This window comes from Phaethon lepturus, unplaced genomic scaffold, assembly GCF_000687285.1.
Source record: "Phaethon lepturus isolate BGI_N335 unplaced genomic scaffold, ASM68728v1 scaffold6417, whole genome shotgun sequence".
NCBI lineage: Eukaryota > Metazoa > Chordata > Aves > Phaethontiformes > Phaethontidae > Phaethon > Phaethon lepturus.
In genome coordinates this window covers 6,593-21,619 of record NW_010553940.1, presented here as the reverse complement: position 1 = coordinate 21,619, position 15,027 = coordinate 6,593, and the positions used below count along the sequence as shown (strand labels likewise).

The window sequence follows — 15,027 nt, the reverse complement described above, 5'->3', positions numbered from 1 at the left end:
TGTGGGTGTGGGGTGCCTGTGAGATGAGTGTACGAGTGTGTACATCCATCTGCAGTGAGCACTGACCTGGACCAGAAAGAACGTAGCGGTCCAGACAGCAAATGTGTGTGTGCTTGTGAACCTGGAGAGTGTTGTGTGTGTGCCTGTGCTAGTGACCTTCAGTCCCTTCCATCACAAGAAGAGGAGGGAGCAAGACCAGAGGTGTTGGACACAGACTGAAACACAGGAGGTTCTGAACATCAGGAAACCCTTTTTTACTGTGAGAGTGACCAAACGCTGGCACAGGTTACCCAGAGAGGTTGTGTAGCCTCCATCCTTGGAGATATTCAAAAGCCGTGTAGACATGGTCCTGGGCAACCGACTCTAGGTGGCCCTGCTTTAGCAGGTGGGCTGGACAAGATGACCTTCAGACGTCCCTTCCAACCTCAACCATTCCATGATGCTGCGACTGTGCTGCCTGTGCTTATCTCTGGTGTGAGTCTTGTATGTAGGTGCTGTTAACATGGTAGTAACCCCCACAGCTGGCAGCTACTAAAGCCTGAAGGCATTAAAATAGACTTTGCATGGTGCTACCCAATGGTGAATTTGGGCTTGTAGCTGTCCCACCTGCATTTTCGTGGGTGGTGAAGCCTCTGGACTACATGACTGCAGTGTAACTTGTTCCTGTCTCTGCCCTCTTATAGCCTGTGGTTGTGTCTAGATTTCATCTGTTGTTGCTGACATTGAGATTAGTTGACAGAGATAACTGTTGCTACAGCGGATATCTGCAGAGTGTATTGTGCGACACTTGAATAAATGTATCAGGGTAAGACAAAAATCATTATGGTCCTTATCTTTGCACTTGGTTGAAAAATAGATCTCATTGTAAAGGTAAATGAAGAGGTGCCAGTGAGCTGATGTACTGTTAGTAGGGTCTCCTGTGTTACGGTTAGTAAACTGTAGTAAGTGCTGCTGTTTCCATTAAGCTTTACCAGAAACACTTCCAAAAGATTTGATCAAATTAAAAAAAAACAACAAAATTTGGAATCTGAGCTGTAACTTCACATCACTGGTAAGAGATTGTAATTTGCTTGGCTCACCCTAAAATTTAGCAAACCATATTTAGCTAAGCAATCCCACTGGCTGAAGTTCTAGTTTTACTTAAAGTATCACTGTCAGCCTGTTTCCAGCTCTGGAGTATTTTATGCTGTCCAAAGCAGTGGAAAATACACTCTTGTTGCCACTTGCAGTAACTCACAAAATAAGTAGTTGAAACATTCTGTTGTAACAGGCAACCCTGTATTTTCTGTTTGTGGCTGAACTAACCCTCTGTCAACTTTTTAAAGGGGCATTAAATCAAGGAGGATATGAATCAGAGCTTTCCTGAGTCAGTAAAACCTTACCACTGACTCTGATACACTCCAGAGTGGGTCCTTGACCAGCAGGATGACACATTACTGATTAAATAGCTTATAAATGACCGATTCAGTGTAACTCAGTGGTCTGTTTGTCTTAGATATAAATAAGGATACTTACTAAGAGGTTCACTTTATCTTACATTGCAGGGGAAAAAAATATCAACATTTTGTATATCCAGGTGTATTAGCATTTGTTTAAAGGCGTGTACTAGGAGTGTCTGATGTTCTGGATGCATTCAGTCTAGCTCCGTTGAATTGCTGGTTGAAAATCCCCATCTGGCTGTTTAAAACAGCTTCTAGCACATTTTTTTTTTGCAGCTGCCTCTCTCCTGGGAGCTGCACAGTCTTTCCTTGCTTGCAAGTGCCTCCTCCTTTTCCTCTTTCAAATGTCTTGGCTCTCTCATGGTCTCATCTCCACACAGCCTATCTTCATTTCTGGGAGGGGTAGTTCTAGCTTTTGGCAGTGTGCAGCTGCATGTAGCCAACCTTAAAATACTTGCAAGCTGGGTGCTAAAAAAAACCCACAAAAAGGTTCTAGCAGAGGAAGAGAAGTTGCATCAAGAAAAATGAAAATAAGAAGAAAGCAGCAGGTGGAGAGAAGTATTCAAGTTTCTTAGGAGCTGGGATGGGGTGGTTCTCTGCCCACCTGAAAGAGGCAGTCAGGCATGTTTTCTCTTGGGGATTTGTGCTCAGCTGCATGAACACATTTAGTGCTGTCAGCAAAGTGCTTCTGTTACTGCTCTCCTGTCTGCTAATCTTCATAAGCAGGTGCACTGCCTCCAAAAATTTGTTGAATTGTCTTTCAGGTTGTGGTATTCTCTTTTGAATAAGACACATTTTATTTGGTACGTATATGGACCCCATGCTTGATAATCCTGAGCTTCTGACCAAAGGCAGTAACTGAGGAAAGAGCAGGATTTATTTTTCATACGGTTGAATTTGCATGCATTATTTTGTCTTTCATTTGTAATGCCAGGGGAGATGCTAGGACCTGCATAGCCGTGAAAGAAATCCAGGAGACTACTCTGTGATCACCAGTGCACAGTATCCATTGTTCTAGAGTGGCTTTAGAAAGCTTACCATAGGGCTTTTTGAACAATCAGGACTGCTGCAGAGGTGAGGAACTTCATTGCTAGTTACCAATCCTTTAACTTATATGAAGTTATAAATATGCTACAAGCATTTGAAGAAATCAAGAGCTAACAAAGCTGGACTTCAGAAGCTGTCGTACAAAGATGTATTAGGTTTTCTTGGAAATGGAGAAAGCTAAAAGCACAAGGCCACTATTAAGGCACTCTCTTACAGGCTAAAATCGTACGTCTCCTAATGCCATTACTTTTCATTTCATTATGGTTTTGTTGTTTCCTCCAGTAGCTAAAAAGCTAATGCAGCTTTTTTCTGAGCTCCATTTTGGGTCTTCATCTTCCCTTTTACTGGAGTAGTTGAGCCATTACTTAAGCCTGTATCAATTTAACAACCCACATCAAGGGACTGGTATAAGATAAAGAGGTAGTTCTAAAACACCATGTTCACAAAAGGATTTTAACACATGCTCAGTTTTAAGAGCTTGAATAATCCTTTTGATACCCTGCTAAATCTCTGCTTTAAAAAAGCACCTCTTAGGGAAGAACTTCTGTTTGGGAAGTGGATGGATCAGGGGAAGATGCCGTCAGTGTCAGGGAGGACGTTTGTCTGAGAATGTAATGTAAATTATTTTATGATTAAAATGCTGGATATTTTTTGGTGCTCTGCTGCCTAAATGTCAACACCACTGAATAACACAATGTTGCAGTTTTCCCTTCTATACTATTTTGTGAATATCTATGAAGAGAAGGAGAATTTATTTATTGACTTACCTGGAGACAACCTGCGACTGACCCCACTGCATGGCTTGTTCTTGCCTATGGCATCTTCCCCACAGCCCTCAGGATGCACTTTCACATCTTTTACATCCAACCACACTCTGAAGAAAGAACCTAAAATAGAAGAGAGTTCAAGTGTAAAGGCAGACAGAGCAGGCTGTACATTCCTCCATTTCTTTAAAGCTAATAAATATAGAACAAGAAATTAAAAACAGAGACTGCGATGAGAACTTTAAAGTTTTCCTGAAAACTGACCTCTTACCTCCCACAGGAAAATGCAATAGGAGAGGAGAGATGAGAAAGAGCTGTGTAAGTAAAGTGGGTTTGCTCTGGATTATTACATGCTAATTACTTTGACAGCTGCTTCTGAAGCTACATCTATGCTCAGTGCATATGCACTCATTCCACTCTGTCTCTGTAGATCTAATTCCGTCAGACTGAGTTATAATTTAAGATCGATGGGAGGAAGGGAGAAATTTGTGTCAAGAAAATGATAGTTCTAGACAATAAGAAAGTGGGGAAAACCCTTACCAGAGCTATTTAGGAAACTTGGATGAGTACTGCAGATGCAATAAGAATCAGTTGGTTAAAGGCTTTTCCACATCTTGCTCTGCTTCCCATACGTGTATGCAGAAGAAGAAAGCATGACTTAAAAGAGCATTGTTCACGTATCAAAGCTTCTCATATTGAGCACTGAAAGATCTTAACAGTCACTTAGTGACTTTCATCTTGAGCTCATTCCTATATAAGTAAAATTGAAAATAGATCTTGTTATTTTCAAATACTTTGAATATCAATGAATTTCCTACTTACTGTATGTTGGTGACTCACTGGATATTTGAGTCATTATGGAACAAACCATGAGGTGTGATTAGGCCTGCCCTATAGCAAGGTTTTCCCATGTGTTGTCCTTTTTTTTCAGGCAGAATATGAGGAATGTGATTATTTTTTCACACTGTCACAAAGCCTTGTCAGAGTCGCCTTCCCCTTCCCCTTCCCCTTCCCTCATACGAACTCACATCATGGGACAAATCCCTCCACACCACCAGAATGGGGCAGGGTGACTGAGCCCTTGATCACCAGCTCTGGAGAGCAAGTGCTGCTACCCCATCGCATCTGCACGTCGGAGCCACTGCAGTGGTGCCTTGGAGCTTCTGGATAGAAATCTAGGAGCCCTATAGGCACCAAACCTCCGTTTTAGTTGGTAGTAATCAGGGACCATCAGAGTCTCATAGAATCAAGTGCTTTGGCTGCGTTTTGCCCTCTGCCTGTATATGCCTCTCTGCGTATAAATTACTCCTACTTTACCTACAAGACACAGAGAAATCTCTCTCGGGTTGACTGGTGACATTACGGACATGGAAGTAGTGAGTAGGAACTGGACTTTCTTTAAGACCCATGTTAATAGGCTTTTTATATAATTGCTATGTCTTAACATATTTCAGCCATGTTCTCAAATCCAGGGAGCTCTTAAGGAGGCAACGGAGAGGCTCATTTTACAGCCTGAGGCACTCAGGGGATCTCATGTCTCTGCTAATAAGATTCTGGAGTTTACATGTCCTCACCAGTCTTCTAAGTTACTTATTATTTTAAAACTTCAATGATTTCTAAATAAAAAGTTCAAACTGTTTTCTGACATTAAACTGTTTCCCATGTGCTTGGTGTTGTTGGGAAAAGAAACCCCACTTTTAACACAAACAACTGCTTTTTTTTTTAGGAATGAGGTCTATTTTTTATTAAAATACAATATAAAACTTAATATGGGCTAGGGCTTTTCTTTTGTCTTTATATTATACCCTTATTGCTTATTAGACTGGCCTCAGTTTGGGAGAATCACTTGGTTGGTTCTAAATATAGCATTGCATCTACCCTTAAATGGGAGTGAAGGGGCAGTAGCCTTTAGAGCAGGGAATTATTTTTGTTTTCCTCGGCCAGAATTTACTAAGCTGGGAAAGGCTGGTCTTTCTCTCTACTTCACAATTGTTCTGTATCCCTTGGTAAGTGCATTTTTCATCTAGGTGTTTCTTGTTCAGAATAAATGAGAGTGATTGTGAGAGAATGTTGGGTGCTTTTCTGTAAAAAATAAATTACCTTTCTTGGGGAAAACAAGCAATAAGCAGGACACAGATTGATTTATGAAAAGACAAACAAAAAAGAAAAGTAGAATTGTTCTATTCTGTGCATAATCAGTTTGATTTTGTTGTGTATTACATTTCCTTTGTTTCTTTCTGCATATAAAGAACTACATTATACCAATCCATAGTTGTATTAGTACATGTGCTTCTCCAATTGCATATATATTGGCAATGCCACTTTCTTGTGTGTTTATACTGTAGAAAGAGACAAAACAGGATTTATTTGAAGTATGTACATAAATAAGCATAAATTCCTATAGTAGCTGGCAAAACTATTTGTCGTGCTGAAGAATAGGATGTAGCTAGGACAGAATATTCTACTGTTTTTTTTTTTGCTTACCATACTTTCAAGTACATGTCTTCAGAAGACTCATTTCTGGTGTCTGTATTGCTCTAGGCTATGTGATATGTTCTATGCCACATGAAAATTCCAGCTAAATACCACTGATAGAATCTTGGGAAATTGTGTTCGTGGTCTTGAAACTATGCCTGTGTGTTGACAATACCTGTGTGCCAATGAATGTATTGTAACAAAGGATAATGAAGGTTGGGATGTTGGGAAGTGACTGACTTTGACCACTTCACTGTCTCACATTCCTTGCTTCCAGCTGAAGGGATGTAGTACACTTGCCAAGAGAAGGGAAATCTTAAAACTTTATTGGAACATGTTGCCACTCTTTGTGCATTTGGAGTATTAGGATGGCAAGCTTTCAAGTCAATGTGGACAAATTCAGCCTCATTTAATTCTTAGTCGTGTAAGATCATGAATACATAAGAAGGCATCTATCTAAGTACCCTCTCTGGGCTATATACTGCTTAACTTATAACAGGGGTATGGCAAGAGAAGTCAGATTGGAGGCTTACACTCCCTTCCATCATGAGAGTCATAGAAAAGACAAAATTACATTTTTTTTAGACTGACAACAAGCAGGAACTGGTGGTCACCTCCACAACAATGACCTTGCTGGAGGGAAGGGTACCTCTGGTTCTGCCTTCTACCTACTTGCCACAGAGCGAAGCTGATGGTTAACTCCATCAAGGGTTGTGGCTATGACCATGACTGTGACCACCCATGGTATATTCCAAATTGCCACCACACTAGCTGTTATGGCTAGAGGGTGAAGCAAACTATTTGGGGACTGTTACAAGTCAAGGTGTGCATTCTAATTAATCATACATATACTACGGCCAAACGATTGCATTAAACTGCTTAAATCTACCTGTATGTCTTTGCAAGCAGAATCACTTGATGTAGTGAAATGTTAGAAGTCTATCATTCAAAATATATGAAATCAGTAATAAAGAATAGACACACCTGTGATGGCCAGTATCATCATCTGCTTGAAAATGTTGCTTTGTTGGATATTCAGATGACTAGAAATTGATGAGAGAACTCTATTTTTAGGTTTAATGAGAAAAGTAAGGCATGTACTTCTGGGGATGATTTGAACTAGACTGAACTTATCCACAAGATTTCTGTTTAAAAGCAGTTTGTGAAACTAGGATAATACTATTCCCATACAAAGGAGATGTGATCAGTAAGACATAAGACCATCTATGATGTAGCTAAAGACATCAGAAAATGTAGCTGAAGACATCAGAAAAGACAAGACAAGGAATCTCAAAGCTTGATGAGTAATGGCTGGAATTCCACAGGGTTCAAGCAGATGGGAATTCTATATGCTTTTTTAATTTCAGATTTTTTTGTATTCTGTTGTCAAAAAGGTTAAAACTGAATTCTTATTATGCAGAAGGAAAAAACTATTCAATGGGAAACACAGAAGCATCTTAAAATGACAGAAGACTGTGTTTTTTAACGTCATCCTTTTTTATACACAGGGCGTAATTTTGTGTGTAAGATCTAAGTACACACATGCACACAGAGATAAAAGACTGGAGACACATTTTAAAAATTCGTTACCAAAATGAGGAAGATGTTATCAGACCCTCTACATCCCATTCTGGTTTAGACTGCAATGTCTATGAGCTACATAATGATTTATGCTGGTTTTACCAGATTTCCACCAAAGTAAATTTCCTGGGGAAAAATCTTCATATGTTATTATCTACTGCAATTTCTATAAGACTGATATAACAACCTGGAAAGGACCACATGTCTTCTGAGGCAATATGGTAATTCTTTAAACTGGTCATTAGAAGCAAATGATGACTAGAAGGTGTTTTCCTTTCTTTTGTTTTTCCTTTTTCATTGTGGTATATAGGTGGTATGGAATTAAATATATTTTATCAGCTGAATATCACGGGCTTTAATGTACCATGGAAGTATAAGTTGGCAAAACAGGGCTTCCTAAAAGCACTTAACTTTGAACAATGTGGAGAACAACAAGCAGAACTACAGACAGGTAGAGAAAACCATGCCTATGTCATGGGAAAAACAGTACAGACCTTCAAGTCAGTACAAATGGTCAAAGATATTTAAGAAAGATGACATACGGAGGAAGATCAAGAATGACGATATGCATGTAGGAGCAGGATGTACTGATCTTTTACCCAGAGTGAAGAGGATAGGCTACGTGAGGGCAGGCAAGAACCTGCAGATCATTTTTGGCACTTCTGCAGATGGACAAGGACAGAGATGAGCAAAGAAAGTGTGTGTTACATGGTGTAGCATTGACAGGTCAGACAGAGAAAGTGCATGATGTATAGTGCATCGCTCATCACAGGAGCCTCCTGAGTCTAGGAATGCAAGTTGTCTATCTATGGTGAGCACAACCATGTTCTCCTTCCCATGGCATTTGTTAATCCCATCTATCAGTTTATTTGGTTGTGTGCCTGCTCTCTGAGGCTATGTGAATGATCATGCTAGAATTTACTGCCTGTCCTTTAAATCTTAAATTAACTCACTTATCAGACTAACAATGTCTATATCAGACCCTTGGCTTCTCTGCTCAGGAATGTGTCCTCTTGTCACGTGGTCCTAGATTATTGCTTTCTATTCAAATCAGTATTACGATGGCATGAAACTATGCATATCCTGGCCTGGGAACTCTGCCTTTTACTCATGACCAAGTATAAATTGTTATATATATGCTACTAAGCATATGAAAATGTGTATTTGTGTAAACTGATTTGAACAGTCTCATTAATTTTTGTTTTATATCATTAATCCTTAAGGACATTTGGGCTGACTTAATATTTTTGTTTGGGTTTAATTAGTCTTCTGAGAGGTTCATACAGAACATAGATACATGCAGTTTAAGTCCTGCTGATGTCCTCAGCATTTACAGTCATAGGAATAAACAGGAATAATAAAAACAACAACAGCAACAATAATAATAATGATAAAAAAGTAGGAGTACAATTGTGCTGTGTTTAACAAAAGAAGTAAAGGTCAGATGAGAGACTGTTTTAGGACTGTCTTGTCCTGTAACTCTAGGTCTTCTTGAAATCCAGGAAAGTTAATAGGATCTGTGTGGGTGAAGTTCAAGGGTTGTTTTTGGCACGCTGGCCATATATTTCAGCAAGTTCTCTGCAACTCTTGCAATGATATACAAGAAGAACCTGGTGAATAAATCTTGAGATTTGCTTTTTAATTTGTTACAATTATCCAGAAAATTAATTTGTCTTTCTCTTGGCATATTTATGCTTTTTTTGTTGAATTTTCAATTTCCTATTGGGGAAATATTTTTTTTCCCAATGCCTCTGACAGACCTGCCTGTATCTTGCTGTTGAGTCAATTCCACCAATTGACATGCCGGTATAATTAGGTCTTCAGCCAGTAATAAAACCTTGGTTCACTTAAATCAGTAACTTCAGTGGGGCTAAGATGTCATCTGCCTATCATGTTATCTAACTCTGTTAGTGGTAGATTGACTAAATATTAGTATATATCTCAAATATCTCACATAAATGTTTATCAGTGGAAAACTGGGAAAACAGCCGACACATTGTTCCTAGGCAGACAATAGAAACTTCCCTTACAATGAACTCAGGATACCCTATATGCTCTGTAGAGTCTGCTGAAGCTGGTTTTACAGTGGGACTCTGATTTTGCTCTTCAGATACTCATGTTTGCAGCACTGTTAAGTATTAAATACATACTCTTCAAATATCATTGTAATTAATTGATGATGATGATTACATTTGGAATTGTTGCCAGGCAGCTCCCCTCTGCGTTAGCAGAAGGCAAAATGAGTCTGGCTGCTAACAAGCTCAGCTAATTGCTTGTATGGAGGCTGGGAGAGGATGGCTATGCTTGTTTCTATTCTAAGAATGTTTGCGTCAAAGTGAAAAATATCTGAACGCAAATTTTTGAGAAACCCTGGGTGCTGATTAATAGAAGAAGATATGCTAATTAAAATGTAGGTTCTACATTCAGTAGAAAGGGCTGAACACATTTGGCAAAGGTGTGTTCCCCTGTCTCAAAAATGAAAATAACCCAGACTGTGATCCATCCAGACACATGTGCATTACTCTGCAACCCTTATACATCAGATTTCAGTGGGAGTTATATACATAGCAACACATAAATAGCATGTTGATAAATTCACAGAATTGTTTAACTAGGCCACATGCAAACATGAGTAGCACTTAACAGCTGAGTCAGCTTAATCTATGGGTTTGCCCTTTGCACCTTCATTTAAGTGAAATGGCTAATTAAAAATAGAAAAGAAGGAACATTACACCATTAACTCTCCAGTTAACATAAAAACTAAAGGGGAAGTAAAATGTCACATACACAATAGTCACACAGACAGCAGTAAGAAAACCAGTATTTGATGTCTGCAGGCATAGCATAACGTCATGTACAGATACCAAAACTAGAAGAAGCCAAGGCTGCTCATGGGTCTGTGTAACTGCGTTCATGTAACTCAGACAATGTGTCATATGATGAGTTAATAGGTCCATGTCAGCTCAGCGTTGCATGAGGGCACCTAACAAAGCTGGCATCTCTGCAAGGTGCTGCACCATGCTGTACTAACTTGGGTCACGTTAACTTTTTTATTTCTCTAGAAATGTGGTAGTCTATTTCTTTAATGTCCCATAGTAATGTTGTAAACCTGTTTTATTTTTGTCTTGCAGTGTCTGGCATTTTGCCGAAAGTTCTCATTCCTGAACTTGTGACTTGTCGTTCTCATATCTCTTGGAAAAAGGATTGAAAAGGTAACTATAGGTTATGTAGAAGATGCAGCTATCAGGTGATAAATTGTAAAATCTCATCTTTTTGGATTTCATGACTTTTTTTAATAAGATGTATCTGCTATTAAAGATACCTGCTGTATTCTCCTGCAGAAACCTTTTTCTTGGAAAAGTAAAACTAACTGATGTGAAAATGTCATGACTTCTGACTCAGCTTTCGAATATATGAAACTTACAGTTAGACAGAGCTGGAATTTATTAAACTACTTTTAGTCAATAACTAGCCTTTCCTTTTGTTGGTAAATACTATATGCTGGAAATATGGTATTTACAGATATTTTACCATGTTTAAATGTTCAGTTTCTTAGCCTATAAGACATGGGTTTTTAAAATTTAATTTGAGTTTTATTTTATACAGTTCGGGCAAAATTACCAAACACATAAAATGAAGAAACTTGCTAAATTAAGAACTGCAGTCTTTCACTGACTCATCTTACATTCTTCTTTCTAAAAATATGACATGTTGTATAAGAAATATAGTTCTCATTTTTCAAGAACAAATTGCTGCAATGAAATGTAGAAAATTATTTCTTCTGTATATACAATCTGGTTAGTAATGCAATTAGAACAAAACATTAACAAGTCACACTTTAAAAATTCATGCAAAAGTCTTGATAATGTCTGTAATTTTTCAACTATTTTATCATTGTTTTCCATTCTCAAATGAGGATTTTGCCAAATGATTTTTCAAAACATGTGATACTAATAAAAATTCCATTATGTGACAGAAAACATCATTGCTTTCAGAATAAGTAGTAAACATTTAAAACTCTCTATTTTCAGCAATATTTTATTAAAGTACATTGATTGCATGTACTTTTTACACAGTAAAAAGATTAATGAAATAAAAAATTACATGGAATTTGAAAGTTGACAATGAAGTAGTGACTGAATTTCTTCAATTTTGTACGAGATATCATTTTACCAGAAACCACTTTCTTTCTGAAGCAGTTATTAATTGAATTTTGACACGAGTGTTGTTCGTTTTTGTCCTCAGAGCACATATATCCAGTTATTTGATAGGAAACAAAGCACAGCCTAAAACTGGTCAGTACCAGTGCCTTTGAAATTAAGTAAGAGGCGCTCAGGTGGTATCTAAATGAGTTTATAAGATTTCTATTCAAATCCCTTTGAGCTTTCATTTTATGTGCTTCATGAGGCTGCCTACTTATGGGACTTTTCATGACAAATGCAGACTTTTGGTGTGGGCCTGAGGATTTCCCTCATGGGCAGGTTCTTCTTGGCGGGGCCCATGGCTGGGAAGGGCTGGGCTGTGAGGAGCTGCATACCAGCCCTGCTGCAGAGCTGCTGTGGCAGGGCTGATGGTCCCAGGGGATGAAATGGGGTCCTGGGCCATGGGCAGCATGGGGGGAGCCATGGAGGAGGCTGGGCAGGGTCAGACAGGTCCACTGCTGCCCTCCGGACCCTGACATCCTCTTAACATGGCCCCTGGATGAGCTAGTGTTGCTTCACTTCCCAGGGATAGCCCCAAGGTGGGTCCCAAGCCATGCTTCTGCCTGTGCCCCAGCTTCTGGACTGCAGCTCTCCAGCACGGGAGTGTAACAACAGAGCACTCCCCTTACCTTTCAGGAGGAATTAGATGTTATTGCAGAAATTGGCCTGATTGAGAACTTCAGGATTTGCCCCAAGCTGCTTTATAGACTTGGTATTAGGAACTTGCTTCCTTTGTCACTGAAGTGCAGCCATCTCTTGGGGAACATGCTGGCTGTTCAGTTCCCCCCGGAATCCCTCACCACCACTGAGGCCAAGTGGCCCAGGAGTAAAAAGCCCCACATCCAGTTGAGACTGTAAATGGGACTTACTCAGTAGACTGTAGTTACACAAGCTGGCACCTACTCAGGACATGGCTGGTAACACTCCCCACTTTTGCAAGAAGTTGTCATCATATTTCTAATGAACCTAAAGGGATGTGGGCACCTCTGGGTTATTTTGTCGCTGTGGTTGTGAATTTGCTTAAGTCCAGCTCAGTTGTAAATATGCTCTTCCTATCTACACTGCTTCTGGGAGCTCCCTGAATGTTCCAGAGAACCATCTATCCAAATACTGATCAAACTGTGCTATGCTTTGGAGAAAGCCAATAACATCTAGTAGAACCAAAGGTCTAGAAAAAATAACACACAAGAAAAGATTGGATGAGCCAGTTTAAACATGAGAGCTGAGAGGAGATGCAAGCAAAATCTTCAATAGCAAAATCTTCAAAATCTTCACCGTGGGTGAATACGGTCTGTTTTTTGTTGTCATGGTGAATTGGACAAGAAACATCATAAATTGCAACAGAGGACAAAGTAAAAGGTTTGAAGTGTGGAGAGCTGAAACACATAAAAATGCCCCAAAAGCTGTCAAATTTCCATTTCTGGAAATTTCTGTGGAGGTTTTAAATAACATCTCCAAAGAAGGGGAAAATGATCTGACATTCTCTTCTAGTTCTAATCATCTATGATTCCATGGCTCACTGCGTGGCTGATAGACTACATCCTGAGGTGCCCATGTATATCACTGATGGCTCTATTTGTCATAAACTGAGGGAATTTTATACACGTGTACCTGTACACACATATGTGTATGTATGTAAAAGTAATGAACCTAGGTGTCTGAAATATATGGCTAAATGTGAGTTTACTCTCTGCAGGAGTTACCGACTGTAACAGACTGAAGTATGTCGTCAGTAGCGGTGCCGTTTTACCAGAGGAGGCACAAGCACTTTGATCAGTCCTATCGCAACATTCAGACAAGATATGTACTTGAGGAATATGCAGCAAGGAAGTAAGCGCCATGTATTTCACATATGGAGAATAGAGAGGTTTCTATTTTGGGTAATCAGGTCTTAAAATCAAGATATTCAGATAGTTTTCCACTTCCTTCCATTGGGATGCTCCTTGTCTATAGCCTCCCACCAGCATAGCTAGACTTTCCACATTGCAACTCACCTACACAGACCTTTTAGCTCAGGATGTGTCCTATTTACTACCTCCAAGCTGAAAATTCTTCCTTTTAGGCTCCGATTGAAAGTCTGACTTAAGAGAAATTGCCATGAAATTTATTGTAAATCATAGAAACAATTTTTACCCATTCTTGCATATGACATGAGAATATTCCTTCTCCTGAAGCTGACTATTCCTAATTATAGTTTTTGTCATTCAGTTTCTTTTTTAAAAATTAAATAAAGGTTTAACTCCTCTCATACAAAATCTCAGAGTTTTAGCCACAAGATACACGCTCTTTCTATCTCAAAGCCTGGAGCTTTGAGTCTCGGTTGCTTGAGAATCACTGTCCTCCCTCCTCAGTCATTAAGATGCCTAACTAGCCTAACTAGCTGTCTATCCTGTCCAGCTTCCCTTGTGAAAGAGAAGAGTTTATGCAGAAGGTTATGTGAAGTACAGAAATGCAGGAATATTTAGAAACGGGCAATGTTATATAGGGATCCTGTGTGATTTGTGTATTAGGCTGGTACCCTCGTGATGCACTGAAGTGCTATCACAGCACTTGAATGATTGGAGACCGAGATAAGTATAAATTTAATAGAACTGAACGAAATAAAATGCCTAAGGATCCCCAATGACAGATGATGGGCATTAAGTCCTTGAAGGACCAGTGAGAATCAGCACCATAGTGCTGTTAGTGAGGAATGCAAAGTAGGTTTCTCACTGAACAGTGCTCAGTCATGGTATTTAGCTCATTTAAAGTAATTTCTTTGACTTTTGTGAGTTCATGTTTTACCAGAAGTGCTGGGTTATAACAATGTCTTTTATATTTGAAGGGCTGCTTCCAGACAGGCTGCTTATTATGAATCATCTGGCTTGGGAAAAACGACATGCAGACTCTGTGCCAGGAGGGCACGCACCTTGGCTCATGAAGCAATGCAAGAATCCAGGAAAAGGTAAAGCTCTGTTAGTCCCATATGACCTGTGTAGTGGCTTTGGTCCCATTTAGTATCGCTTTTTTGCCAGGGCTCTTTTCAAAGTTGACAAGGCTGGAGGCTTCTCTGTCACTCTTCTTCACTAATCTATTTTGGCTGGAATACTAAATGACTGAGTGTTACTTTCAATCTTATATTTCAACCCGGAGTTGTTCCCCTAATACCCACTCTGATTTAAAACCAAAATAAATTAATATCTGCCTGGGATACAAAACTCATTTTTGAACAAAACTACTCAACTATTCCCGAATTTCTGGTTTGGATCAATTTAAACATTTTGAGTGCTTTCCTTAATATCAAGAGGGCTTACTGTCAGGTCTCAGTAGCAGCCTTGATATGAAGTCCTATAGTAAATGTGTGGGCAGCAATATTCCTCTTAGCGCATTTGACTGTTTCTGCTCTGCCATGTTCTACAGTGACTGCACCAAAGACGTAGAGAATTTACACTACAAGTATGAATTCTGCCTTGTAGAAATTGTATTGCAAAAATCATATACATCTGCAGGTTCTGGTACTTTGATTGTTTGAAATATATA

The 15,027-nt window shown here is 39.3% G+C and overlaps 1 protein-coding gene across 1 annotated transcript in view; it reads left to right on the top strand.

The window, feature by feature from the left end:
- Window positions 1-5,207: 5,207 nt before the first annotated feature.
- LOC104624326 (M-protein, striated muscle-like) overlaps window positions 5,208-15,027 on the top strand; it is a gene marked incomplete at its 3' end in the record, with an annotated part of 12,498 nt that continues 2,678 nt past the window's right edge. The window contains exons 1-3 of the mRNA XM_010291664.1: window positions 5,208-5,256; window positions 13,205-13,338; window positions 14,333-14,452. Of these exons, the coding sequence (XP_010289966.1) occupies window positions 13,232-13,338; window positions 14,333-14,452 (227 nt within the window). The remainder of the gene's footprint in view (window positions 5,257-13,204; window positions 13,339-14,332; window positions 14,453-15,027) is intronic.